At 56.7% G+C, this 25,175-nt stretch overlaps 1 protein-coding gene across 2 annotated transcripts; it reads left to right on the top strand.

The window, feature by feature from the left end:
• Positions 1-3,144: 3,144 nt before the first annotated feature.
• On the top strand, positions 3,145-15,311 carry CCDC124 (coiled-coil domain containing 124). Of its 2 annotated transcripts, none has more exons than XM_003915158.4 (5): positions 3,145-3,216; positions 7,656-7,825; positions 13,951-14,140; positions 14,557-14,671; positions 14,832-15,311. In XM_003915158.4, exons 2-5 carry the CDS (start codon positions 7,667-7,669, stop codon positions 15,037-15,039), a joined length of 672 nt encoding a protein of 223 aa, XP_003915207.1. In that variant the 5' UTR covers positions 3,145-3,216; positions 7,656-7,666; the 3' UTR covers positions 15,040-15,311. The 2 variants fall into 2 exon arrangements, with proteins under 2 accessions (XP_003915207.1, XP_009192112.1); XM_009193848.4 differs by having other exon boundaries at positions 3,167-3,208.
• The last annotated feature ends 9,864 nt before the right edge of the window (positions 15,312-25,175 follow it).

The raw sequence follows: 25,175 nt of genomic DNA, 5'->3' as shown, positions 1-25,175 counted from the left end.
CATTGCAACCTCTGCCTCCTGGGGTCAAGTGATTCTCCTGCCTCAGCCTCCCAAGTAGCTGGGATTACAGGCATGTACCACCAAGCCCAGCTAATTTTTGTGTTTTTAGTAAAGACAGGGTTTCGCCATGTTGGTCAGGCAGGTCTCGAACTCCTGACCTTAGGTGATCTGCCCAGCTCGGCCTCCCAAAGTGCTAGGATTACAGGCGTGAGCCACTATGCCTGGCCTTTATTATTATTTTTTAAGAGACAGGCTCCTTTGCCGAGGCTGGCTGGAGTGCAGTGGCGCTATCATAGCTCACTACAGCCTCCAATTTCTGGGCTCAAGTGAGCCTCTTGAATGGGAGGATGAACATGCCACCATGCCCAGCGAATATTTTTATTTTCTGTAGAGATGGGGTCTCATCATGTTGCCCAGGCTGGCCTCAAGCGATCCTCCCATCTTAGCCTTCCAAAGGGTTGGGATCACTGGCATGAGCCACTGCGACCAGCCAGGATAATAATCTTTCATGTGATTTTCCGACTTTGAGCCCCCTGCAACCAGAGCCCTTTCTGTCTCATCCTGCTGTGTGGTACCAGCTGTGGCGCACAGTAGGACTTCAATACTTGAGAACGCGCACATCTAAAAGTTATAGAATGTTAGAACAATAGAAGCTGTACAGTTCTGGGCACTGCACTCCGTGGCGGGGTGCCTTGGAGACACCAGAAGTCACCTTGCTGAAGACGTGGCTTGTTCTGGATTGAAATTCACTTGATCTACACCCCTAAGTTATGTCAATATAAAGGAAGAGGCTATCTTATCACACTTAGGAAAGTGTGACAAGCCTGGTCGGGAAGGCGTGACAGGCCTGGTTCTTTATCAGTGGAAGGTTAATTAAGATGCCTTTGGCACCTTCCAACGCCTCCCTCAACACTGACAATACATGGTTATATTGAGCCTCTTCTTCTAAGGGCCAAACGAACTTCACCTCTGGACATCGAAGCCATGGGGGAGACCAAAACTAAACAGGTCCACAAAATGTTAAGGCAACTTAACAAAAGAAAAAAAAGAAAAAATATTACAAAAGAAAAAAAAGAAAGAGGGGCCGGGTGTAGTGGCTCACACCTGTAATCCCAGCACTTTGGGAGGCTGAGGCGGTTGGATCACCTGAGGTCAGGAGTTCAAGACCAGCCTGGCCCACATGGGTAAAATTCCATCTCTACTAAAAAAAAACAAAAACAAAAATTAGCCGGGCGCAGTGGCACATGCCTGTATTCCCAGCTACTTGGGAGGCTGAGGCAGGAGCAGGAGAATCGCTTGAACCCGGGAGGCGGAGGTTGCAGTGAGCCTAGATCGCGCCACTGAACTCCAGCCTGGAAGACAGAGCAAGACCATGTCTCAGGAAGGAAGGAGGGAGGGAGGGAGGGAGGAAGGGAAGGAGGGAAGGAGGGAAGGAAGGAGAAAGAAAGAAGCCTGGAGAAGGACGTGTCCATTTTGCCTGGTGGTGGCGGGGGTGGGGGGATCTGGGAGAATCTCTCTGAGGAAGGGATATTTAGGGTAAGGCCTGAAGGGAGGAAGGAAGCTGGCCATGGAAAAACCTGGTAAATTCTTGGGGGAACTCCCTGAGGCAAGACTAGGCCTGGCAATTTGTAAGACCGGGCTGGTGGGACCTGAGCTGAGAGCTAACAGAAGGATGAGAGGGAGGACAAGGGAGATGGGGTTGGAGGTGGGAGGAGTCTTATGGGACAATGAGAACCCAGGGGAGGTGTTAGAGCAGGGGAGGTGCATCGCGCACTGGGATTTAGGTCCCTGCGGGGTCACTGAGGGGATGCCTTTTAGGGAATGGCCTCTGTGGTCAACTACTCCTACCCAAACTGCCCCAAAAGCATTTGCTTTTCCCTCTCCACAGTCAGATCCAGTGTAACCATCCTTAGACACCTAATACCGCCATTTTTACTGATGAGGACACTGAGAAATAGTAAATGCACAAAATCTAAAGTATAGTGCCTAAGACAAATTAGCGCCCCAAACCTAATTTCTAAATAAAATTAATAAATAATATTGCAAAAGTAGGGAGCGGGTCTGCAATCCAGGGGGAGGCACTGGCAGGAGCTGTTAGACAGGAATCTGGACCCAACATGGCGGTGTTACCCGGCGTAGCAGGCCTTTTGTTAAAGACTCCCTTCACCCTTGTACACACCCGCAGACTTACATGCGTCAGAGTTCTGGCTAGGCAACCACACTCCCCCATGACCTGCAGCTCACCTGCATTCCGCAAGTTGGTAAACAGCAATTTCGGTTGACAGTTTCCAAAGACCCCTTCCTCATGACCCTTACTCAACTCCAGCCCTAGTAGTTTCAAGATCCCCCAGGCCCTGTTTGCACAACCAGCTTCCCTACCTCTCGGGCTATAAAAAGCCCCTACCCTCCTCCCTCAGCGCGACTTCCTCGGCCCACGCCTTTGGACCGAGGAACCTCGCCAGCAAGCCCTAATAAAAGGCTATTCTCACTGCCATTTGCCTTGTGTCTTCGTTCCGGTTTGGCTCCAGCCTCAGTTTACCTTTACAGGAGCAAGAGACGGAATTTGAGCCTATTCGCGGTTATGAGCCTACTCGCGGTTACATTTTGGCCAAACTCAATTCCTGGTCTCTCTGAACCTCAGTTTCCCTACCTGGCCTGCTTGGTGTGTGTTAATTTCTCTGCCCCATTTATCTCCCCTCTCCCAGTTCCACCCCAGAGTCACAAGTGGGTCGCAGAGACTCAGGACTAGGAAAGCAATTTTAAAGCGCTAAGGCATTGCAAAGAGCTACGGAGAGGCTTCCACAGGGCTCTGTCGTCGGGTCCACCTCCCCTCACGGACCGCGGGCGCGCTCTGGCGGCCGGGCAGCTCCTGGCTGAAACCGCCAGTCCACGTGTGTAGTCGCAGCTGCCATCTTTCGTCCGGGCATCGGCCATCTTGGTAAAGGCAATGTTCTAGATTTTCGCCTCTGCCGGCCCCTCCTGGTTCGTCAATATATAAAGCGAACGTAGGGAATGAGGGCGTATTAAGTGTCCTCTTTTTGAAGAGACAAAGAAGTGGCTGACTACCCTGGCTTGGGTCCGAGGCTCAGCCATCCTTTCCTTTACCAAGATGGTGGCGGTACCGAGGCGCAATGAGCGCGCGCCGCCAGAAGCTCAGCGCGCAGGCCCCGCGGTGACGTCACGGAGGCGCGACCGGGCCGGCGCTGGGGTAAGGAGGTACGAGCGCCTGCGGCGCGAGCGGAACCTGGGTTCGGGGGGCAAAGGCGCGGGGCGGGGGCTGCTTGGCCTGGGACCATCCCCTGGGAAGGCTGGAGGAGGGATGCTGGGAGGCGGGAGCACTTCCGGCATCCAGTCTGAACCACACCTAATTGGGGGCGATGCCCATTTCCAGACCAGACGACTGAAGCCCGACGCGACAGCGTAGTGTTCGAGGCCCCCTGGTCCCGGACTGTCCCAGGGCAGCTTCCGGTCTCGAGAGGGACAGAGTTGGGTGCGGACGACCCCGGCCTCTTGTAGGGGGATTAGTGGTGGGGAACCTCAGAAGGGATAGCCGAGAGGGCTGCTTGGAGGAGGCATTGTTGATCTTTGTATTCTGTTCTTTTACCTTCACATCCGTGGGGACTTGATCCCCGTGGATCTTGATTCCCTCCTAAGTGTGCCCCTCGCCCAGCCTGAGCCACTCCCTGGGTCCCGCCTGGGCTCCCAGCTCCTGCCATCTGGGGAGTCCACCTCCTCAACAACCCCAGAGGGCTTGTGTGACCCACAGATTGGGCCTCCCGAGTCTAACGCCCTCCACACCTTCCCGTCTCCCTGGAATACAAATCGCCCCCTTTTCCAGCCTATCTCCTGCATCCCCCGTGCAGGCTGGGATCTCCCCCACTCATTCAGACTTTTCCTTAGTTGTCTCCTCTAGGAAGCCCTTTGACCCAGGCTGGGTCAGAAGCCCTCTCTGGGCTTCCCCAGCGCCCTGTGTGCCCTTGTTAGGACTCTGACTGCATGTGGTGGCTCTTGTCTGGGAGTCCCATGCAGGCAGGAAGCTCATTTGTGCCACCTCTTTCCCCAGCATCGCACACGTATTAGGTGCCCAGTACATATTTGTTGAGTGACGTGGTGTGTGTGAGTGAGTGTTTACCACACACAGAAGAGTGTCTGTATTTGTCAGCTTGGACTGTCATAACTAATACCACAGACTGGGTGGATTAAACAGCAGAAATTGCCAGGCACTGTGGCTTATGCCTGTAATCCAGCTCTTTGGAAGGCTGAGGCAAGCGGGTCACTTGAGGTCAAGAGTTTGAGACCAGCCTGGCCAACATGGTGAAACCCCATCTCTACTAAAAATACAAAAATCAGATAGGCATGGTGGCACATGCCTGTAGTCCCTGCTACAGGGGAGGCAGAGGTGGGAGAATCACTTGAACCCAGGAGGTGGAGGTTGCAGTGAGCTGAGATCATGCCACTGCACTCCAGCCTGGGTGACAGAGCAAGACTCCATCTGAAAATAAAATAAGAAGAGTGCTGAGTCTCATGCCCTGGATGGCACAGCGCTGGCATCCTCAGCACCCTGGTGGAGTGCTATTAATTTCTCAGCTGGTGGCCTTCCCCCGCTTCACCTGAAAACAGACTTTTGAGATAAGGCTCCAGGTTCAGCCCTGTGTGTCCTGGCCAGAGACCTCGGCTTCCCCTCTTTAGAATGGGGATAAATGACAGTCCCCACGTTTAAGGTTTTGGGGACATTCCATTGTTTTGGTCCTTGTAAAGCACTTCACCAAGGGCCAGACATTTGGTAAACGGTGGTGCCTACCATTTGTGTGTGCCTTGTCATTCCCTGGCTTCTCACGTGGGCCTCACACCAGATAGGGACCAGGTGCCCAGGAGCCCGAAGCTTTAGGATTGTTATAACATTTCCCAGCGATGCAGGCCCCAAGCCATCGGGGGCAATTTATGGTGGCTTTATTGTTCACCCAGCTCTAGGAAATTTGGGGACTGAAGTCTCCCAGGGGGCAGACAGGGGAGGGACCCCACACAGACTGCCACATGGTCACAAAAGCATGACTTGCAAGAGACCTGATGGGGCCAGGCGCGGTGGCTCACACCTGTAATCCTAGCACTTTGGGAGGCCAAGGCGGGTGGATCACCTGAAGTCAGGAGTTCAAGACCAGCCTGGCCAACATGATGAAACCCCATCTCTGTAAAAATACAAAAATTAGCCAGGCGTGGTGGTGGGCACCTGTAATCCCAGCTACTCGGAAGGCTGAAGCAGGAGAATTGCTTGAACCCGGGAGGTGGAGGTTGCAGTGGGCGGAGATTGCGCTACTGCACTCCAGCCTGGGTGAAAGAGCGAAACTCTGTCTCAAAACAAAAAAAAAAAGATCCCCACTGTGGAAATAGCCCAGATGTCTAGTTGTAGACAAATGGATAAACAAAATGTGGCGTATCCATGCAGTGGAGGTATTCAGCCATAAAAAGGAAAGAAGGGCCAGGCGCATCGGCTCAGGCCTGTAATCCCAGCACCTTGGAAGGCCCAGGCAGGAGGATCACTTGAGCCCAGGAGTTCAAGGCCAGCCCGGGCAACATAGACCCTGCCTGAAAAAAAAATCTAGGCATGGTGGCCTGCACCTATAGTCCCAGCTACTTAGGAGGCTCAGGTGGTAGGATCTCTTGCGCCCAGGAGGTCAAGACTGCAGTAAGGCGAGATCTCGCCACTGCACTCCAGCCTGGGCGACAGAGTAAGACCCTGTCTCCAAAATAAATGAATAAATGTACTCTCACACTGTGTGGCCTTTTGTGTCTGGCTTCTTTCACTCAGCATCGTGTTGTTGAGGTTCAACCACATTGTGTCATGTATTGGTGCCTCATTTCCTTTTTTTTTTTTTTTTTCCTTTTAATAGACGGGGTCATGTTCTGTTGCCCAGGCTGGAGTGCAGCGGCACAATCAGCTCACTGTGGCCTCAGCCTCCTACGCTCAGGTGATCCTTCCACCTCAGCCTCCTAAGTAGCTGGAACTACAGGCACAAGCCAGTGTGCCTAGTTATTTTTTATTTTGTAGAGATGGAGTCTTGCTATGTTGCCCAGGCTGGTCTTGAACTCCTGGCCTCAAGCAATCCTCCTGCCTCAGCCTCCCAAAGCATGGGGATTACAAACGTGAGCTATCGCACCCAGCCTATGATTCCGTTGATATGGACTGAAATGTCCAGAACAGGCAAAGCCATAGAAACAAAGCAGATTGGTGGTTGCCAGGGGCTAGGGGAGGAGGAACAGGGAGTGACTGCTGATGGCGATGTGGCTTCGTTTGGGGGGATGCAAGTGTTCTGCAACTAGACAGAAGTGGTATTTGTACAATGCTGTGAATATACTTAAACACTGAATTGTACACCTTTTTTTTTTTTTTTTTTTGAGATGGGGTCTCGCTCTGTTGCCCAGGCTGGAGTGCAGTGGTGTGATCTCAGCTCATTGCAACCTCCGCCTCCTGGGTTCAAGTGATTCTCCTGCCTCAGCCTCCTGAGTAGCTGGGATTACAGGCAAGCGCCACCACACCCAGCTCTTATTTATTTATTTTTTTTGAGAGGCAGTCTCATTCTGCCGCTCAGGCTGGAGTGCAGTTGCACAATCTCGGCTCACTGCAGCCTCTGCTTCTCAGGTTCAAGCAATTCTCCTGCCTCAGCCTCCCAAGTAGCTGGGATTAAAGGTGCCCACCATCTGTAATCCCAGCACTTTGGGAGGCCGAGATGGGCAGATCACGAGGTCAGGAGATCGAGACCATCCTGGCTAACACGGTGAAACCCCGTCTCTACTAAAAAATACAAAAAACTAGCCGGGCGAGGTGGTGGGCGCCTGTAGTCCCAGCTACTCGGGAGGCTGAGGCAGGAGAATGGTGTAAACCCGGGAGGCGGAGCTTGCAGTGAGCTGAGATCCGGCCACTGCACTCCAGCCTGGGCGACAGAGCGAGACTCCATCTCAAAAAAAAAAAAAAGGTGCCCACCATCACACCCAGCTAATTTTTTTATTTTTAGTTGACACGGGGTTTCACCCTGTTGACCAGGCTGGTTTTGAACTCCTGACTTCAGGTAATCTGCCCACCTTGGCCTCCCAAAGTGCTGGGATTACAGGCGTGAGCCACCGCGCCCGGCCTGAATTGTACACCTTTAAATTAGTTTTTTTTCCTTTCATTGAGACGGAGTCTCATTCTATCGCCCAGGCTGGAGTGCAGTGGCATGATCTTGGCTCACTTCAACCTCCACCTCCTGGGTTCAAGCTATTCTCCTGCCTCAGCCTCCTGACTGGCTGGGAATACAGGTGCACACCACCATGCCCAGCTAATTTTTGTAGTTTTAGTGGAGATGGGGTGTTGCTGTGTTGGCCAGGCTAGTCTCGAACTCCTGACCGCAAGTGATCCGCCCACCTCGGCCTTCCAAACTGCTGGGATTACGGGTGTGAGCCACCAGACCCGGCCCAAATGAGCTCATTTGGTGTCATGATGTGAATTTTGCCTTAATAAACTTTTACAAGGAGAGTGCTAAGTCCAAAGCCCTTGTTTTATACAGAGAAGGCCATGGAGGCCCCAAGAGGGTCCTGGCTGCCCAGGTGTGAGTCTGGGGGTGCTGAGTGCCGATGTCCCCACCAGCCCCTGCTCCCCTGCCCCCATCCTCTTCCCACAGCCTGCTGAGGGATGCCCAAGAAGTTCCAGGGTGAGAACACCAAGTCGGCAGCGGCCCGGGCACGGAGGGCAGAGGCCAAGGCGGCCGCTGATGCCAAGAAGCAGAAGGAGCTGGAGGATGCCTACTGGAAGGACGACGACAAACACGTCATGAGGAAGGAGCAGCGCAAGGTGTGTGTGCCCCAAGTCCCCGCGGCCTGTGTGCCCTGTGGCCGAGGCCAGTGGTCCTTATGTCAATGTAGGTGAATAGCAAGAGGCCCCTCTGAGCTTTGGTCTGAAAGGCCAGGAGGGACTGGGCACAGTGGCTCACGCCTGTCATCCCAGCACTTTGGGAGGCCAAGGTGGGCAGATCACCTGAGGTCAGGAGTTCAAGACCAGCCTGGCCAACATGGTGAAACCCCGTCTCTACTAAAAATACAAAAATAAACTGCATGGTGGTGCACACTTATAGTCCTAGCTACTCTGGAGGCTGAGGCAGGAGAATTGCTTGAACCTGGGAGGCGGAGGTTGCAGTGAGCTGAGATCGTGCCATTGCACTCCAATCTGGGCAACAGAGTGAGACACTGACTCAGAAAACAAAAAGCAAAACACCAGAGGCACTGGAAATGGCAGAGGGGAGGGAGGCAGAGGAAATGGTGTGTGCAAAGGCCCTGGGGTGGCACGGTCTTGCTTGTTTGTGGACAGTGAGGCTGTCATTGCTCTCTGTGGACGTTTTTCTCCTTTGAGTAATGCCAGGGTTGGGCTAGATGGTCATTCTCACGATGGAGCCACTCTGCCCCTGAGGACGCTTGGCAACACCTGGAGATGTGTTTGGTTGTCATAACTCGGGGAGAGGGCGTGTTGCTGGCATCTAGAAGGTGGAGGCCAGAGATGCTGACACCCTAGAATGCACAGGACGCCCCCACAGCAAAGAACGAGCCAGCCCCAGAAGTCAGCAGTGCCAAGACAGAGAAACGCTGTGATCAGGCCCCCGTTTCCAACCTGCTGACCCAGGTCCACAGGTTCTTCTAGGTGTTTATTTTGTTGTTGTTGTTGAGACGGAGTCTCGCTCTGTTGCCCAGGCTAGAGTGCAGTGGCCCAATTTCGGCTCACTGCAACCTCCGCCTCCCGGGTTCAAGCAATTCTCCTGCCTCAGCCTCCTGAGTATCTGGAATTACAGGCATGCACCATCACACCCAGCTAATTTTGTATTTTTATTTTTTTTATTTTTTATTTTTATTTATTTATTTTTTTGAGACGGAGTCTCGCTCTGTCGGCCAGGCTGGAGTGCAGTGGTGTGATCTCCACTCACTGCAAGCTCCGCCTCCCGAGTTCACACCATTCTTCTGCCTCAGCCTCCTGTGTAGCTGGGACTACAGGCACCCGCCACCGCGCCAGGCTAATTTTTTTTTGTATTTTTAGTAGAGACGGGGTTTCACCGTGTTAGTCAGGATGGTCTCAATCTCCTGACCTCACGATCCGCCTGTCTCGGCCTCCCAAAGTGCTGGGATTACAGGCGTGAGCCACCGCGCCCGGCCTAATTTTGTATTTTTAGTAGAGATGGGGTTTCTCCATGTTGGTCAGACTGGTCTCAAACTCCCAACCTCAGGTGATCTGCCTGCCTCAGCCTCCCAAAGTGCTGGGATCATAGGTGTGAGCCCCTGCGTCTGGCCCAGGTGTTTATTTTTTAAAAGCCATGGTTTGGTGTGCTGGCTCATGCCTGTAATCTCAGTACTCTGGGAGGCTGAGGTGAGAGGATTGCTTGAGGCCAGCCTGGGCAACATAGCAAGACCCCATCTCCACAAAACATGTAAAAATTAGCCATTCATGGTAGTGCATGCCTGTCGTCCCAGCTACTTGGGAGGCTGAGGTGAGAGGATCACTTGAGCCTGGGAGGTCAGGGCTGCAGTAAGCTATGATCGTGTTACTGCATTCCAGCTTGGGCAACAGAATGAGAACGTGACCCGAGATCCATCAAAAAGCCCAGGGCCAAGCACATAGTGCTTGCTTCATTGGTGTCTGGATTGTGGTTTAGGGCTGATGCTGATCTGCTTGGCCCAGTAGGTGGCGCCAGTGACCCATGCTAGCCACAGCTCCTGGTTTCCACCCCTGGGGTAGCTGAGACACCGGCTCCCTAAGCAACCCCCCAGCTTAGGGGCTGCTCTCCAGACAACATGCCCAGTTCTTGGGGGGGAATCTGGACATTTCCACCTGCTTTACCTGTCATTTTTTTTTTTTTTTTTTTAAAGACGGTCTTGCTCTGTCGCCCAGACTGGAGTGCAGTGGCATGATCACAGCTCAATGCAGTCTTGACCTCCCGAACTCAAGCAAGCCTCCTGCCTCAGCCTCCCAAGCAGCTGAGACTACAGGCATGCACCACCATGCCCAGCTATTGTTTGTATTTTGTGTAGAGAAGGGGGGTCATCTCACTGTGTTGCCCAAGTTGGTCTCAGACTCCTGGGCTCAAGCAGTCCTCCCACCTCAGCCTCCCAAAGTGCTGGGATTACAGGTATGAGCCACTGCGCTTGGCCTTCCATCACCTTTCTGTGAAGGGGTAGATCCTGCCTTGTTTTTAGCACACACTGACTGTCCCTGGCTTTCTTCCAGCCCCACCCCTACCCACCCTGCTGCACTGGGTCCATGAAGATATTTATAGTTTGGGGTGGGGGGATCATCAAAATTTTGACACTATAGGAAGGTTGAAAACTCAAAAGGAAAAATGATGTCAAAGATCCAGTATCCATCCGGGTGCGGGGGCTGACGCCTGTAATCCCAGCACTTTGGGAGGCCGAGACAGGCAGATCACCTGAGGTCAGGAGTTTGAGACCATCCTGGCCAACATGGTGAAACCCCATTTCTACTAAAAATATAAAAATTAGCCAGGCGTGGTGGCACACACCTGTAGTTCCAGCCACTCGGGAGGCTGAGGCACAAGAATCGCTTGTACCTAGGAGGCGGAGGTTGCAGTGAGCCGGGATCGTGCCACTGCACTCCAGCCTGGGCAACAGAGCAAGAGTCTGTCTCAAAAAAATAAAATAAGGCTGGGCATGGTGGCTCACGCCTGTAATCCTAGCACTTTGGGAGGCCGAGGTGGGTGGATCACGAGGTCAGGAGATCAAGACCATCTTGGCTGACAAGGTGAAACCCCGTCTCTACTAAAAACAAAACAATTAGCCGGGCGTGGTGACGGGCGCCTGTAGTCCCAGCTACTTGGGAGGCTGAGGCAGGAGAATGGCGTGAACCCGGGAGGCGGAGCTTGCAGTAAGCTGAGATTGCGCCACTGCACTCTAGCCTGGGCGACACAGCAAGACTCCGTCTCAAAAAAATAATAATGATAATAATAATAAAATAAAAAAATAAAAAGATCCAGTATCCAGACAGAGAATCCAGAGACCTTTCCGCCCATAGAGTCAGGATCATTGGCCTAGCCCTCCCCGTGGCCTGCATCTTGGCCACTGGTGTTGGCCCCATCCTCTGGGAGGAAACAGGCAGAGAAGGCAGAAAGCCCAGATCACATGGCTATGAGGAAGAGCTGGAGCCAGACTGGCACCTTCTCGTTTGTTAAGCGGTTTTTTTTTTTTTTTTTTGAGGCAGTTTCACTCTATCACACAGGCTGGAGTGCAGTGGTGCGACTTCGGCTCACTGCAACCTCTGCCTCCCAGGTTCAAACCACTCTCTTGCCTCAGCCTCCTGAGTAGCTGGGATTACAGGTGTGTGCCACCAAACCAGGCTAATTTTTAGTAGAGATGGGGTTTCACCATGTTGGTCAGGCTGGCCTCAAACTCCTGGCCTCAAGTGATCCGTCCACCTTGGCCTCCCAAAGTGCTGGGATTAGAGGTGTGAGCCACCGCACCTGGCCTTGTTTTGTTTGTTTGTTTGGTTTTTCGTTTTTTTTAGACAGTTTCTGTCGCCCAGGCTGGAGTACAGTGGTGTGATCTCAGTTCACTGCAACCTCCGCCTCCTAGGTCCAAGCGATTCTTTTGCCTCAGCCTCCCAAGTAGCTGGGATTACAGGCATGGCACCACGCCTGGATAATTTTTGTATTTTTAGCAGAGATGGGGTTTCACCATGTTGCCCAGGCTGGTCTCCAACTCCTTACCTCAAGTGATCCGCCCACCTCGGCCTCCCAAAGTGCTGGAATTACATGCGTGAGCCACTGCCTCTGGCCTGTTAAGAGGTTTGATTAAGGGACAGCAAAGCGTGCCTGTCCTAGGAGTGTAGGTCAGAGAGCATGTACCTCTGAGCACACCTGTATTGCATGTACCCGGGACAAGGTATAGAGAGGGTTGGACAGGCAGTTGGGGCCAGGTGGTGAATAGCTTAGTCTTCAGTTAGGGGTCAGACAGGAAGCCACTAGACCCTATCATTGAGCATGAAGGCCACCACTGACAGTAGGTTAGCAAATAGGTATGGTGCCCATAAAACTTTACCAAAGGGGCCAGGTGTGGTGGCTCTTGCCTGTAATTCCAGCACTTTGGGAGGTCAAGACAGGTGGATCGCGAGGTCAGGCGTTCGAGACGAGCCTGGCCAACATGGTGAAACCCCATGTCTACTAAAAGTACAAAAAATTAGCTAGGCATGGCGGCGGGCGCCTGTAATCCCAGCTATTCCGGAGGCTAAGGCAGGAGAATCAGTTGAACCTGGGAGGCGGAGGTTGCAGTGGGCTGAGGTCGCACCACGGCACTCCAGCCTGGGCGACAGTGCAAGACTCTGTCTCAAAAAAAAAAAAAAAGAAAAGAAAACATTTACCAAAGCAGGCAGTTGGCTACAGTTTGTCAACCCCTGCTCTCTAGTACATTCCCAGCCCCGTGAGTTTCCCTCATACCCATCCTGGTCTGTCCCTCACCAGTGATACCTCTCCTCACTTCAAACGTCGTGCATTGGCCAGGCACAGTGGCTCACACGTGTAATCCCAGCACTTTGGGAGGCCAAGGCAGGCAGATCACTTGAGGTCAGGAGTTCGAGACCAGCCTGGGCAACATGGTGAAATCCCGTCTCTACTAAAATTACAAAAGGTTAGCCAGGCGTGGTGGTGGGCACCTGTCATCCTAGCTATTTGGGAGACTGAGGCATGAGAATTGCTTGAACTCAGGAGGCAGAGGTTGCAGTGAGCCGAGATCGCACCTCTGCACTCCAGCCTGGCTGACAGAGAAAGACTTTGTCTAAGGGAAAAAAAAAAAAAAGCCTCAGGCAGGGCCCTGTCTGAATCAGAATGTGTGTGTGACATGCGTCAGTCAGGGAGCCTCAGGACATCGCCTCTGACCGAGGGAGAAATAGCCTCCTCAGCACAGCAGTGGGAGCCGTTTGTGCACTCTAACATCCTTGACTTTAACACCCCCTCCAACTTTCCTGCTGTGCAGGTGGGGGTGGGGGTCAGGCCCTGGCGCTGTCTTAGGTGCGTCTACCCCTATTCTGTGACATTTCCTTCTGTCAAATCTATCTGGAGACGCAGTGGTAGTGTCCCAGGGGGACACTGTGGGTGTGGGGATCATCCCTGGGAAGGCTGAAGGTGTGAGAGTCAGATGGTGGAGTCTCAAGCAGTGAGCGGGCAGGCAAGGGTGTCCAAGACCAGGGCCCTGCGGGAGTGCCAGGCAGCGGGCAGAGTACTGCGCTGAGCCTCCAGCAGCACTATATATAAACCATGGGCTCACTCGGCCCCCTGGGGTAGGTGCAGGACAGGGCAAGGGCAAGCCCCCTAGCCCAGATATCCCTCATCCAGCCAGCATCAGGGCTTCCCTGGGTGGCCGATGTGGGATCAGTTTCAGCTTCAGTGACCCACGTCAGGGAAAAGTGGACAGTGCTGCCCGACTCATAAGGACAGAGCCCCTGCCCTAGCCTGAAACGGATCCAGGCCTCCCACCACTCTTAGAATCCAACATGAACCCCTCCCTGGCCTCCAGAGGCTCCGCATGGCCCAGCCATCTCCCTCCCAACCTCTTCCCCCGCCCCCTTCACTCCCACTCCAGCCTCCAAGCTGTTCCTGTTATAACAAATGGCTCTTGCCTCGGCGCCTTTGTACTAGTACCCCTGCCTCTAAGGACGCCCCTGTTCCCCCGCTCTCCCCCTTGGCCGGCCCTCTTCGGACCCAGGAGCGTCACTTCTTCAAGAGCCACCCACCCGCCCTGTCCAAGGTTCCCCTGCTGGCCTCACATCCCCCGCCCAGGGCAGCACCAGGACCCATCTTGTTCCTGGCATGTCCCCTGCACCCAGCAGAGAGTCTAAATCTTTATTGGCTGAGATGAAAACTCGAACCCCAGGCTAGTGGGTGCCGCGGGGGTGTGGGGTCCTCTGCCTGACCATGCACGCGGCCCCTGCAGGAGGAGAAGGAGAAGCGGCGCCTCGACCAGCTGGAACGTAAGAAGGAAACGCAGCGCCTGCTGGAGGAGGAGGACTCCAAGCTCAAGGGCGGCAAGGCGCCGCGGGTGGCCACGTCCAGCAAGGTCACCCGGGCCCAGATCGAGGACACGCTGCGCCGAGACCATCAGCTCAGGGAGGCCCCGGACACAGGTGGGGCGGCATCCCGGCCTGGAGCTGCACTTTTGCCCACTGCAGAGGCAGTGGACTTTGAGTCCATTAGACCCCCTCCTGGCCCCCAGAGAAGCTGCCAGGGCTCCGCGTGGTGCAGGGTGGGTGGGTAGGCCGCCTCCTGGTAAGCCTGGCCGTGAGCACAGACAACCTCTGGGCTTGGGACCCCTGGGGTCCTCTTGTTTGCAGGGCTGCCGCAAAGGAAGGCAGAGAACTGGGCGCCGGGAGGGTGGGACCTCTCCCAAGAGGGCTTACCAGCTCAAGTCGGTTCCATTCCCCCTCATCTCTCCCGCCTTCCTCCCGCCCCTAGCTTCTCCTGCCAGTCTCTATCTCATCTCCTTGGAACTGTGCATCTTTGCTTATCTCTCTCTGTCTCTGTCACCCACCCACCCGCCCAGCCGAGAAAGCCAAGAGCCATCTGGAGGTGCCGCTGGAGGAGAACGTGAACCGCCGCGTGCTGGAGGAGGGCAGCATGGAGGCCCGCACCATCGAGGACGCCATCGCGGTGCTCAGGTAACGGGGCGGGGCCTGGGGCTTCCCAGGGGTGGAGCTGGTCCTCTGGGGGCGGGACCTAAGACCTCCGAGGGGGCGGGGCTACCGGGGGGCGGGGCCGGGCTTTTCGGGGCGAGGCTGCGCCCAAGGCCCCCTGACGTGCATGTCCATCCCTACTCAGCGTGGCGGAGGAGGCGGCCGACCGGCACCCAGAAAGACGCATGCGGGCAGCCTTCACAGCCTTTGAGGAAGCCCAGCTGCCGCGGCTCAAACAAGAGAACCCCAACATGCGGCTGTCGCAGCTGAAACAGCTGCTCAAGAAGGAGTGGCTCCGCTCTCCCGACAACCCCATGAACCAGCGGGCTGTGCCCTTCAATGCCCCCAAGTGAGCCCAGAACTGGGGGAGCCAGTTCACCCACGGGTGGTCCAGGTCACGACTCTGCACGCCCTTACGCCAGGTCAGCTTCAAGGGTCACAGAGCGTTCCGGGGGGGCCAAGGCGTCGGGCCCCGGGGCCATGCTGTTATCACCAGCCACCCGTCCTCCCGCCAGAGGATCCCTGCCCCAAGTGACACCCCACCCCCTCCCATCCCCCAGCGCGTGTGTATAGAGCCTCAGAGCTGAGTGCCCAATAAAGGTGGCGGCAAGGCTGCAGTGAGGCACTTGAAGCCTAAGTGAGTGAGTGGGTGGGGAGAGGTGGGCGGAGACGGGGGAGAGGGAAGAGCTTTGGGGACCTGTTGTGAACCGCACTGGGACCATAGCTAGAAAAGACAAGAGCCCCAACAGCGCACTCCTTCCTGCTGCCAGCTGTACCTCATCGGCTCCTGCCAACACCCCTCCTTGACTGTGCCGCTTGTCCAGTGAGGGACCTGCTCCGCTATCCCCTGCACACGCTCAGAAAGGTGGAAGTGGAGGTGCTGGCCACACTTCAGGGGCAGAGCCAGAGAAGAGCTGGAGGCTGTCTGCCTCCTGAGATTCTAGTTCAGGGTGGGCCCTAGGACTTCACTGGGGGTTCCATGCTGTGTTTGGGGTCAGGAAATGCTGACGGCTGTGGTGTTATTCCTACAGAGGAGGCATCTGGGCCAAATCCTTCTGTGATGAATCCTGGGCAGGCTTCCCAGTGGAGGATTTCTTCCTTAGTGGGAGATGAGTCAGATCTCATCACAGAGGGAGGAGGAAGGCACTGGGCCGGGAAAGGCCTGGAGGCTGCAGTGAGCAGGTGGATTGGAGTGGGTGTGAGCAAGCGTCCCGTCGGAGACTGCACGCCTGGGAAGGGTGGAGTGGGATTTGAACTTAGTTCTGGCTTCCTAGAGCTTAGCCAGCCCTTAAGAACAGAGGAAGGGCAGCTAGGAGATGGGCCTATGAGGCTGTGTGGGCTGAGCAAATTGCTTAGACCCAGGAGGGCGAGCAGGGGAAGGAGGTACCCCCAGAAGTTGCAGTGGTCAGGGCTGGGTGCAGTGGCTCACGCCTGTAATCCCAGCACTTTGGGAGGCCAAGGTGGGCGAATCACCTGAGATCAGGAATTCGAGACAAGCCTGGCCAACATGGTGAAACCCCGTCTCTACTAAAAATACAAAAATTAGCTGGGTGTGGTGATGCATGCTTATAATCTCAGCTACTCGGGAGGCTGAAGCACAAGAATTGCTTGAACCCGGGAGGCAGAGGCTGCAGGGAGCCAAGATCACAGTTCTGCACTCCAACCTGGGCAACAGAGCAAGACTCTGCCAAAAAAAAAAAAAAAGTTGCAGTGGTCAGATCATCTGCAGCACTTACCTAGTAGGCAGTGGGCCTGGGTAGAGGTCGGAGCAGCCCCTGGTGCCAGAAATGGCCATCAAGGCCCCACTGTGTGCCTGGCCTTGGACAGCCCTGCTGTCCCCTGACTCCCCATTACCCTCTCAGCTCAGTACTTCCAGCCTCCTTACTCTTGGCTTCTCAAGCCTCCAACACAGCAGGCTTGTTCCCTCCACCAAGAACGCTGTCCTGCCGGACACGGTGGCTCATGCCTGTAATCCCAGCACTTTGGGAGGCCAAGGCGGTCGGATCACCTGAGCTCAGGAATTCAACACCAGCCTGGGCAACATGGTGAAACCCTGTCTCCACTAAAAATACAAAAAATTAGCCAGGTGTGGCGGCAAGTGCTTGTAGTCCTAGCTACTTGGGAGGCTGAGGCAGGAGAATCACTTGAACCCGGGAGGCAGAGGTTGCAGTGAGCCACTGCACTCCAGCCTGGGCAACAGAGCAAGACTCCGTCTCAAAAAAAAAAAAAAAAAAAAAAACCAAAACACACCATCCTCCCAGATCACAAGTCTTAGGTGCATGCAGGTCCCCACAGAGGTCCTCAGCTCTGTGTAGTCAGGGCTGGGCAGGCTGGAGCGGGCTAGGCTCTGCCCAGAGGTGGGAGATGAAACGTATCTTTCAGGATGCATAGGAGCTCTCCACACAGACAAGGGACAGAAAAGTCAAATAAATCACACGTGCAAAAGTCTGGAAGTCACACCACTTCCTGTTCAACGGAGGGTAAAAGGTGCCAGGAATAACTAGGTACAGGCGAGGCACCGTGGCTCATGCCTATCTATGATCGCAGGACTTGGGAGGCCACAATGGAAGGATCTTTTGAATCCAGCAGTTTGAGACCAGCCTGGGCAAGAAAGCAAGACTTTGTCTCTACAGAAAAAGTTTAAAATTAGGGCGTGATGGCATGTGCCTGTGGTCCCAGCTTCTTGGGAAGCCGAGTTGGAAGAATCCCTTGAGGTTGAGTTGGATGTTGCAGTGAGTAGGTTGCAGTGAGCCCTAACTGTGCCACTGGCACTGCAGCCTGGGCAACGGAGCGAGACCCTGTCTCAAAAAAATAAACTGGGTACAGCTGAAGTTGACATAAAAACTAACCAATATATGGTGGGCACTAGCTTAGTTCGGAGGTCCCCCAAGAACCAACCCTGAGACAGTGACTGTAGGAAATGTGGGATATCTGGGAGAGACCTTTGGTGAGGGTTAAGGAAAGGAGAGGAAGGTAAGGCATCCTGCAGGGGGCACCAATGTGCAGAGTCCCCCACGTGGGAGGAGAAAGGCACTGGCACTACTGGGTACCAGGCCTTGGCCAAACAGGTGGCAGCAGCCCCTCACTGAGCCCTGGGGACAGCCCCTATGAGATATTGATCCTCTTTGTATATAAGAAAACTAAGGCTGGGCACGGTGGCTCACGCCTGTAATCCCAACACTTGGGAGGCCGAGGTGGGTGGATCACCTGAGGTTGGGAGTTCAAGAGCAGCCTGACCAACATGGAGAAACCCTACTAGAGATTTAATAAATCTCTATTAAAAATATAAAATTAGCCAGTCGTGGTGGTGCATGCCTGTAATCCCAGCTACTCTGGAGGTTGAGGCAAGAGAGTCGCTTGAACCCGGCAGGTGGAGGTTGCAGTGAGCCGAGATCGCACCATCGCACTCCAGCCTGGGCAAGGAGAGCAAAACTCTGTCTCAAAAAAAAAAGGAAAAGAAAAAGAAAACTAAGTCACCTGCCTATGTCACATAGCCGGGAAGCACCCAGAGCCGCCAGGAAGGCAGCAGGGGTAGTTTTGGGGCCCAGAATCGGGGCTGAAGGTGCCAGCCAGGAAATGGGTGGAATAGCCCACATAGCTCCCCACAAATGGAGGCCTAGGTTCGAATCCCACCTCTGCCTCTTTTGAGACCTTAGACAAGGTTCTGAATGATTTAAGCCTCAGTTTCTCCTGTAAAATGGGACTAAAAACCGCGCCCAACCCCAGGCTATCTGGAGAATCAAGGCGATGGTACCTGGGGAGCGTACGACGGGAAGGGCTTGGCCCACATGACCATGTTAGGGTCTTTGTGGCTGGGGATGACAGAAGGTCGGGGACCAACGGTAATCGACCCGAGGGAAGAAGCCGACGGGAGGGCCAACCAGCCACGACTGGGCACACAGGGCCTCGGACGCCAGGCAAAGGAGTGGGGCTTCACCCCAGGACGATAGGGAGCCCCGGTGGGGTTGTGAGCAGGGCAGGGAGCGGATCAGAGCGGCGCGCGACAGGCTCTTCCGGGCGCCTGCAGAGGGACAGCCGGGGGACAAGAGTGAGGATGAAACTCAGGACAGGAGCTGAGAGGGTGGTCGTCAGCCCTTGGGCACAAAGACAAGGTAATAACGTTTGTTCCCTGTTACAGAAAGGCCCTTACTCGCTTCGGCCCCTGGCCCGGGTCCTGGCCCCGCCTCCGCCTCCACCCCCGCCCCCGCGGAATCCCAAGCCCGCGCGTGCGCTTTGGCAGCAGGGAATCCCCAGCTCCGCCGCAGAGAGCTGGGGGGGGGGGCGTGAGAGGGGAGTTCCGTGCGCGCCCAGCCCGCCCCGCGTGCGTTGCCAGGACGACCGGGCGGGGCTGCGGGGCCACCGGGCGCTCACTGCGCCTGCGCGGGGGTGCTCGCCTTTTGCGCCGGGGCTTTCCCGTCGTGCGCCCGCCGAAGAGGGGAAGCCGCGCGCAGTGCGCATGCGCCCGCCCCCCCCCCCCCCCCCCCCCCCCCCCCCCACCCACCCGCCCACCCTGAGGGCCGGGGAATCCTCACCCGCCGCAGTGCGCATGGGGGCTGGGCGGGGAAACCGGCTCAAACCGGAGTGGGGTTTGCCGAGGAGGTGGCGGGGGAGGGAGCGAGAGCGGGGTCTTCCGGAGGTTCCCACTCCAGCCCCTGTCGTTGCCTTAGCAACCGGGCGCGCGGGCCGCAGTGCGCGGGCGGCCGCGGCCTCGGGGAAGCCGGGTGGCTCTGCGCCTGCGCGGGGCTCCGCGCCTGCAGCCGGGGTTCCCCCTCGAGCACCGGGGGGACGGCGGGGGAGTAGAGGATGGGCGCGGGGGAGCGAGTGCTGGGGAGGAAGAGACCGTGGGGGAAGAGACTACGCTGGAGAGGCGCGGGAGGAGAGAAGGAGAGGAGGGGTGCGTGCGGGGGAGGGAGCGGTGGGGGAAAACGCAATGGATAGGGACGATAGGGAGGGGTGCAGGGAGAGGCGAGCCTGGGGGTGAGCGCCAGGGAGGGGGTGACGGGGGAAAGCGTAGAGGGAGGGGGACGACAAAGGCGGAGGGGGATGGGAGGGGAAGTTTAGGGAGTAGAGAAGGGATATGGACAAGGAGAGGGGTACACTGGGGCAGTGGGGGCGATGGGAGGGGGCGCTGGAGGACACCTTAGGCTCCTGAAGCCTCCCGCCCAGCAGATTGGTCTGCGAGGGTGGGGGTTGCTGTGCCAGAAAGTCAGGATCTTCGAGTCCGAGCTTAAGGTTTCCAGATTTAGGAAAAAAAATTTAAAAAAAAAAACGGCGCCCACTTAAACTTGACTTTCAGATAAACGAGCAATTTTTTTATTATAAGTATGTCCCATTCCGTGTCCTCTACTTTATCCAGCAGCCCTAATCTTGGCTATTGTTGTTCCCCCCCCCCCCCCAAATTTACACACCACCTGTCCCTATCCTTTCCGAAAGCCGTGCGGACCCTCGCGGAAGACGCCTTTGTCTCCCGCCTGCCTAGCGCCCCACAGCCCGGCATGTGGGGTGTCCCCCCGGACCTCGCCATCCCCTCCCCCAGCAATCTGCCGTCCTCCTGGCCTTGAACAGCAGCCTGAAGTCGAGTCCGGGCTAGGCAGGGGAATGCGCAAAGGCGCAGCGCACACCCTCGGGGATTTTCTAAGCGCTCCTCCGACCCCCAGACCCTCCCCTGTGGGCCTGGCCCTGCCAAGGCCACATCGACCCGCGGGTCCCAGACACCCGCACATTCTCCTCCAGGAACCTCCAGGGCTCTGCTTTCGGGCAGCCTCCCTCACTCTCTGGGCAGATAAGCACACAGGCACGTAGTAGGTGCTCACGAAAAAAACATTTGAGGGTGATTTTATGGGGGCAAGTCCTGGGGAAGGAGTGTTGCATTTCTCGACACGGACAACTGCGTCCTCATCCCACGGGGATATATGCCCTCTCTGGGCCTTTGTCCCCTCTAACAAAGCAGTTTCCCTTTTATCCTTCCCTTTGGTTTCAAAAAGTGTAAGATAACAAAACACTTTGTTTTGTTATCAAAACAAAGGGGGAAAGGTCAGGCCACAGGGGTCCCTGGCCCTGGGCTGTCCCCGGCGCCTCCCCCAACACTTCCCCCACTTGCCATGTTCTCTTCTTTTTCTTATTCGCCATCGAAACAGTGGAACAGTTGCGCCTCCGGCCTGGCTTGTGCTCAACAGGCCGAGAACTCGGTCCCTGCGGATCATTTTCCCCAGGGGCATATTATTCCGGAAACGGGCTAAGCGGTCCCGGGTTGGGGACACGTGGGCGCCTGTGTTTTTAGTTTCGTTGACCTAGGTGACGCCCCTGCAGAAGCCGGCCGTGGATCTGCTGTGCCGTGTCTTGGAAGCATTTATAGGGCGGCTAGCTGGGCAGAGGGTGGTGCTGTCCCTTTATTTGAAGCTGGGTAGTTCCTGGGGTGGTGCTGGGTCTGGAGCGGCCCTCTCCTCCCATCAGCCAGGACCAAGTTGCACCTGGCCCCTCATTCCCAGGGATGGGGAGAGGAGAAGATGAAAGACAAGCAAGTTCACACCAGGAGCTGAGGGCAGTGAGAACAGTAAACCAGGGCGACGTGCCCAGAGAAGCGGCGACTCTAGGGAAGAGGAGACCTCGGATGGAGCCCTGAAGACCACGGGTGGGGATAAGGGGTGAGGAGAGCCAGGGAAGGGCGATCCCGGCCCAAGGAACCACAGATGCAAAGGCTCTGAGGCTGAACCGGTTAGGGGGAGACGCTGGGCGTGTCCAGAGTGTGGTGGGCGGTCCAGGGAGACCGCGGAGGGACTGGAACAAAGGGTGGGAGTTGGGGGGGCAGAGCGCGCCGGCCCGTGAGGAGTCAGGGTGCTCCTCTTGGTTCAAGAAGAGAAGGGAGGTGGGGGGAGGACAGTCATGCGGGACAGGGACGTGACCTGTCACACGGGTGAGGACTGAAGTCTGTGGCTGCGTCAGGGAGAAGGACTGTGGCGGGGACAGGAGGAGCCGCGGGACTGGGGAGGGTTTTCGGGCTCCACTGGGCGATTGTGGGGTCCACGGGGCATGAGGGAATCCCCTGATCCTGGGTGTCCTTGTCACCTCTGCAGCCTGACTCTCCTTCACTGTGTCTGACTAAAGCGTGGGTCACAGCCTTCCCCAACAGGGGCGGGAAGTCCCCCCAGGAAGGCTGCTGGGTGGCACCCCTCGTCCCCGGCTCCTGCGAACCCACCGGCTCTCTGCCTCCACAATGCAGACCCGAAGGCCTCCTCCCCTTTGTTCTTTTTCCCTCCACACGGTCACGGTCACACCGGCGGCTCCCTCTGAGCGCATCTCACACACAATGAGGGGGGCGCGCTCCCAATTTCCCCTCCCCTCGGTATCTGCGTCCCCGAGCCCCGCCCGCGCCTCGGAATCCCGGCCTCCAGACCCCGCCTGGGAAGCTCGTTACCTTTCCAGAGAGGCTCCCCGCCGGGGGGCTGGGGAGGGGGGAGGGCTATTTTTAGAATGAATGGAAGAAAAGAGAGGAAAAAAAAAACAAAAACAAAAACCAGAATGGAGATTTGTAGAAGCCTCCCCGCTTCCAAGAGGAACCCCCCTCCCCGTCCCCCACCCCAGACCAAGGCTGAAGGTGGGTGGGGGTTCAGAGACGGGGCGGGGCAGGGGGCTTGGAGGAGGAACACTGTGGTCTGAGCTGGAGCCACGCTTTCTGTTGGAGGGGGACAGCTGAAGGAGAACAGCAAGACATATCCGGCGGCCCCACGGACTCGGAGAGCTGGAGGGACCCCGGAGGTGGGCACTTGTCCATTCGCTGGAGGGAAACTGAGGCTCAGAAAGGGGCTTGGCAGGGCCGAGGTCATGGGAGGTGCTTGCCCCTGGACTTCTCCCTCCCATCCCCTACCGAGCCAGACCCCGGGAGCCACATTGTTCTAAGGTGGCAGAGTGACCTTCACAACTCTGCCACCCAAGCCCTGGCCAGTCAGGCTGGAGGGGTCCCTAATCGCGCAGGTTGGGTGGAGGGTGTCACCAGCCCAACAATGAAATAGAGAAGTTTTCTGTGGTTTGGTTCTGGCCACCCAGGCTCCCCCTTCCTATCTGGGACCTTCCAGCCCAGTCAACGTCGCCAGCAGCCCGAAGCCTCTGGGTCCCCCGATCCTCCCCAGTCGCCTGGTGGGGAGGCTTTAATTGTCTGCCTTCCTCTCTCCCTGACTCTGTTCTTTCCTGGGTCTGGGAGAGCGGCCGCCCAGAGTGAGGGGAGCAGCCTCTGTTCCGTGCTGCTGGGACACTGGGCCCTGGCCAGGGGCTTCCGCTCTCTGGGCCTCAGTTTCCCCATCTGTAAGATGAGCACCTTGGGCCAGAGGCGGCAGAGGGTCCTCCCATCTCTTTGACCGTTTTCTAAGATTTGCTGTCACGCCCCTGGGTGGAGGGGGGAGAGTGGGCATTGGCGAGAGACCTGGAGGGGGATTCCATCCCGGCTCTAAAGGAGACGCCTTGCGGGGGGAGGGCCCAGGCTGCCTCCCTCGGCCTGCGGGGTCCGCGCCCCCTCCCCGGGCGGCGGGGCGGGGCCCAGGTCGGCGGGGAGGGGGTCGGCTCTGCGGCGGCGCGCGCACACCCTCCCGGCTCACACGCCCTTGCCCGGCCGTGCACTTGTCTTCGCGCTCGGGCAAGGCGCAGGGACTCCGGCTGCGGCGGCCGACTCCGGCCGGTGAGTGGCAGTGGGGGGCACGGCGGGGAGCGTTCGGTCCCGGCGGCGGTCCCCTTCTCTTTGGTGGGCGGATCGGTCAAAGCTTGCCCGACTCCGGGAATTCAAAGGAGAGCTGCGGGAGGAGGGGGGCATCCCTTCTTCAACCCCCGCCCTCCAACACCGATCCCGGGAGTCAGCTCCTGACCCCACCCCCATGCCCTGTGAGGAGGGTGTTCCTGCTTCCAGGTCTGGGGATGCGCAGACATCCCCCTCCCTCCGCGAGGTGAAGGTGGGGACATGGGGACCCTCCACGCCTGCACCTCCTCAGTGGTGGGGGGAAAGGAGCGCTGGTTCGCGTTGCCCCCTCCTCCCTCTCTGTCCCCCCATGTTTCTCCCTTTCTCCTTGCGTGGTGGCGGGGATTCCCTGTGCTGGCCCGGCTGCACAGCAGGAGGGAACCCCCCCAACCTGCCAGCCTACTGTGCGCTGGGCTCCGGGCTCCTGTTCTTTTCCCTAAGCTCTCTCCCTTCCCCCCTCCCCTCTCCCGGACAGGAGGAGGGGCTGAGGCCCAGAGAGGGTTACCACTAGCCCAAGGTCACCCAGCCTGGCTGGGGCAGAGCGGGTTTCTGGTCAGATCCACAAATCCCGGGACCCAGCTGGTGAGGTCAGCTCTGAGATCCTCTGCCCCCGCCGCCGTTTAACCCTGAGCGTGGGGTGCCAGGGCCCCAGAACTGGGGGGATTCCTTACTTTCTCCAAGTTTCTTCTCCAGCTAGAGACCCAGACAGGACTGAGCCAAGAAGCTCCGGCCTCGCTCTCTTCCGGGGCTCCCAGATCTCACCTCCTCTTGTCCCCTCCTGTTCCCCCGCTCGCAGCCTCCTCAGGCTGCCCAAGATCTCATCAAAGGAAATCCCTGAGGGGAGGGGGTTTCTAGATGGGGAAGCCAAAGCTTCTGGAGCCACGGAGGAGAGAATTTTTACTCTGCCGCAGCAACCCACTGAGTGACCTTGGACAAGGCCCTGCCCTCCCAAGGCTAGGGTCAGCATCAAGGTCCCCCTGGCTGGAACAGGTGGTCCCTGAGCCATCCAAGGTGACCATTGCCCCGACCCAAGGTCCTGGTGAGAGAAAGGGCAGCTGAGTGTTCCCCTTCAGTCCTGTTCTGGGGTCTGGCATTGCCCCTGTCCACCATGGGATGTCCCTTTCTGTCCCCTTCTCCAGGATCAGACTTGGGTAACATGTGCTTCTATAAGCCCTCTGCAGACAGCACTATATAGATGAAGGGAGTACCCCAAGGGAGTTACAGGCCCCCAGGGCAGCTTCAGAGCTGGGGAGCAAGAGATCAGCTGGTCTGCCAAGCAAGGTGGTTCACAAGTGTAATCCCAATTCTTTTGGAAGGGCAAGGCAGGCTCAGGAGTTTGAGACCAGCCTGGGCAACGTACTGAAACCCTGTCTCTACAAAAAATAAAAAAATTAGGCAGGTGTAGTGGTGCGCACTTGTAGTCTCAGCTACTTGGGGGCCAAAAGTGGGAGGATTGCTTGAGCCCAGGAAGTGAAGGCTGCAGTGAGCCGTGTTCATGCGGCTGCACTCCAGTCTGGGTGAGAAAATGTTACCTCCCGGAATGTTACCCATCTAGATCTCCCCGTGGCGAAGGAACTAGGGGCAATGTGGGGGGTGAGCAGGAACAGCATTGGGAAAGACAGATAAAGCATTCGGTGTCTAGTGTCCGGAACCCAGTGAAAGGAGGAGTGGCCTTAGGAAGGGGACATGGAAAAGGTGGGGCTTGCCCAGGGCCCCTTTGGAGCAATAAAGCCACTGTTCTTAAGCTTCCTGAAAGCTTAGGAGATG

The sequence above is a fragment of the Papio anubis genome, chromosome 20, assembly GCF_008728515.1.
Source record: "Papio anubis isolate 15944 chromosome 20, Panubis1.0, whole genome shotgun sequence".
NCBI classification, from domain to species: Eukaryota; Metazoa; Chordata; class Mammalia; order Primates; family Cercopithecidae; genus Papio; species Papio anubis.
The sequence above is the reverse complement of the archived record's forward strand: the minus strand, read 5'-3'. Positions and strand labels throughout refer to the sequence as shown.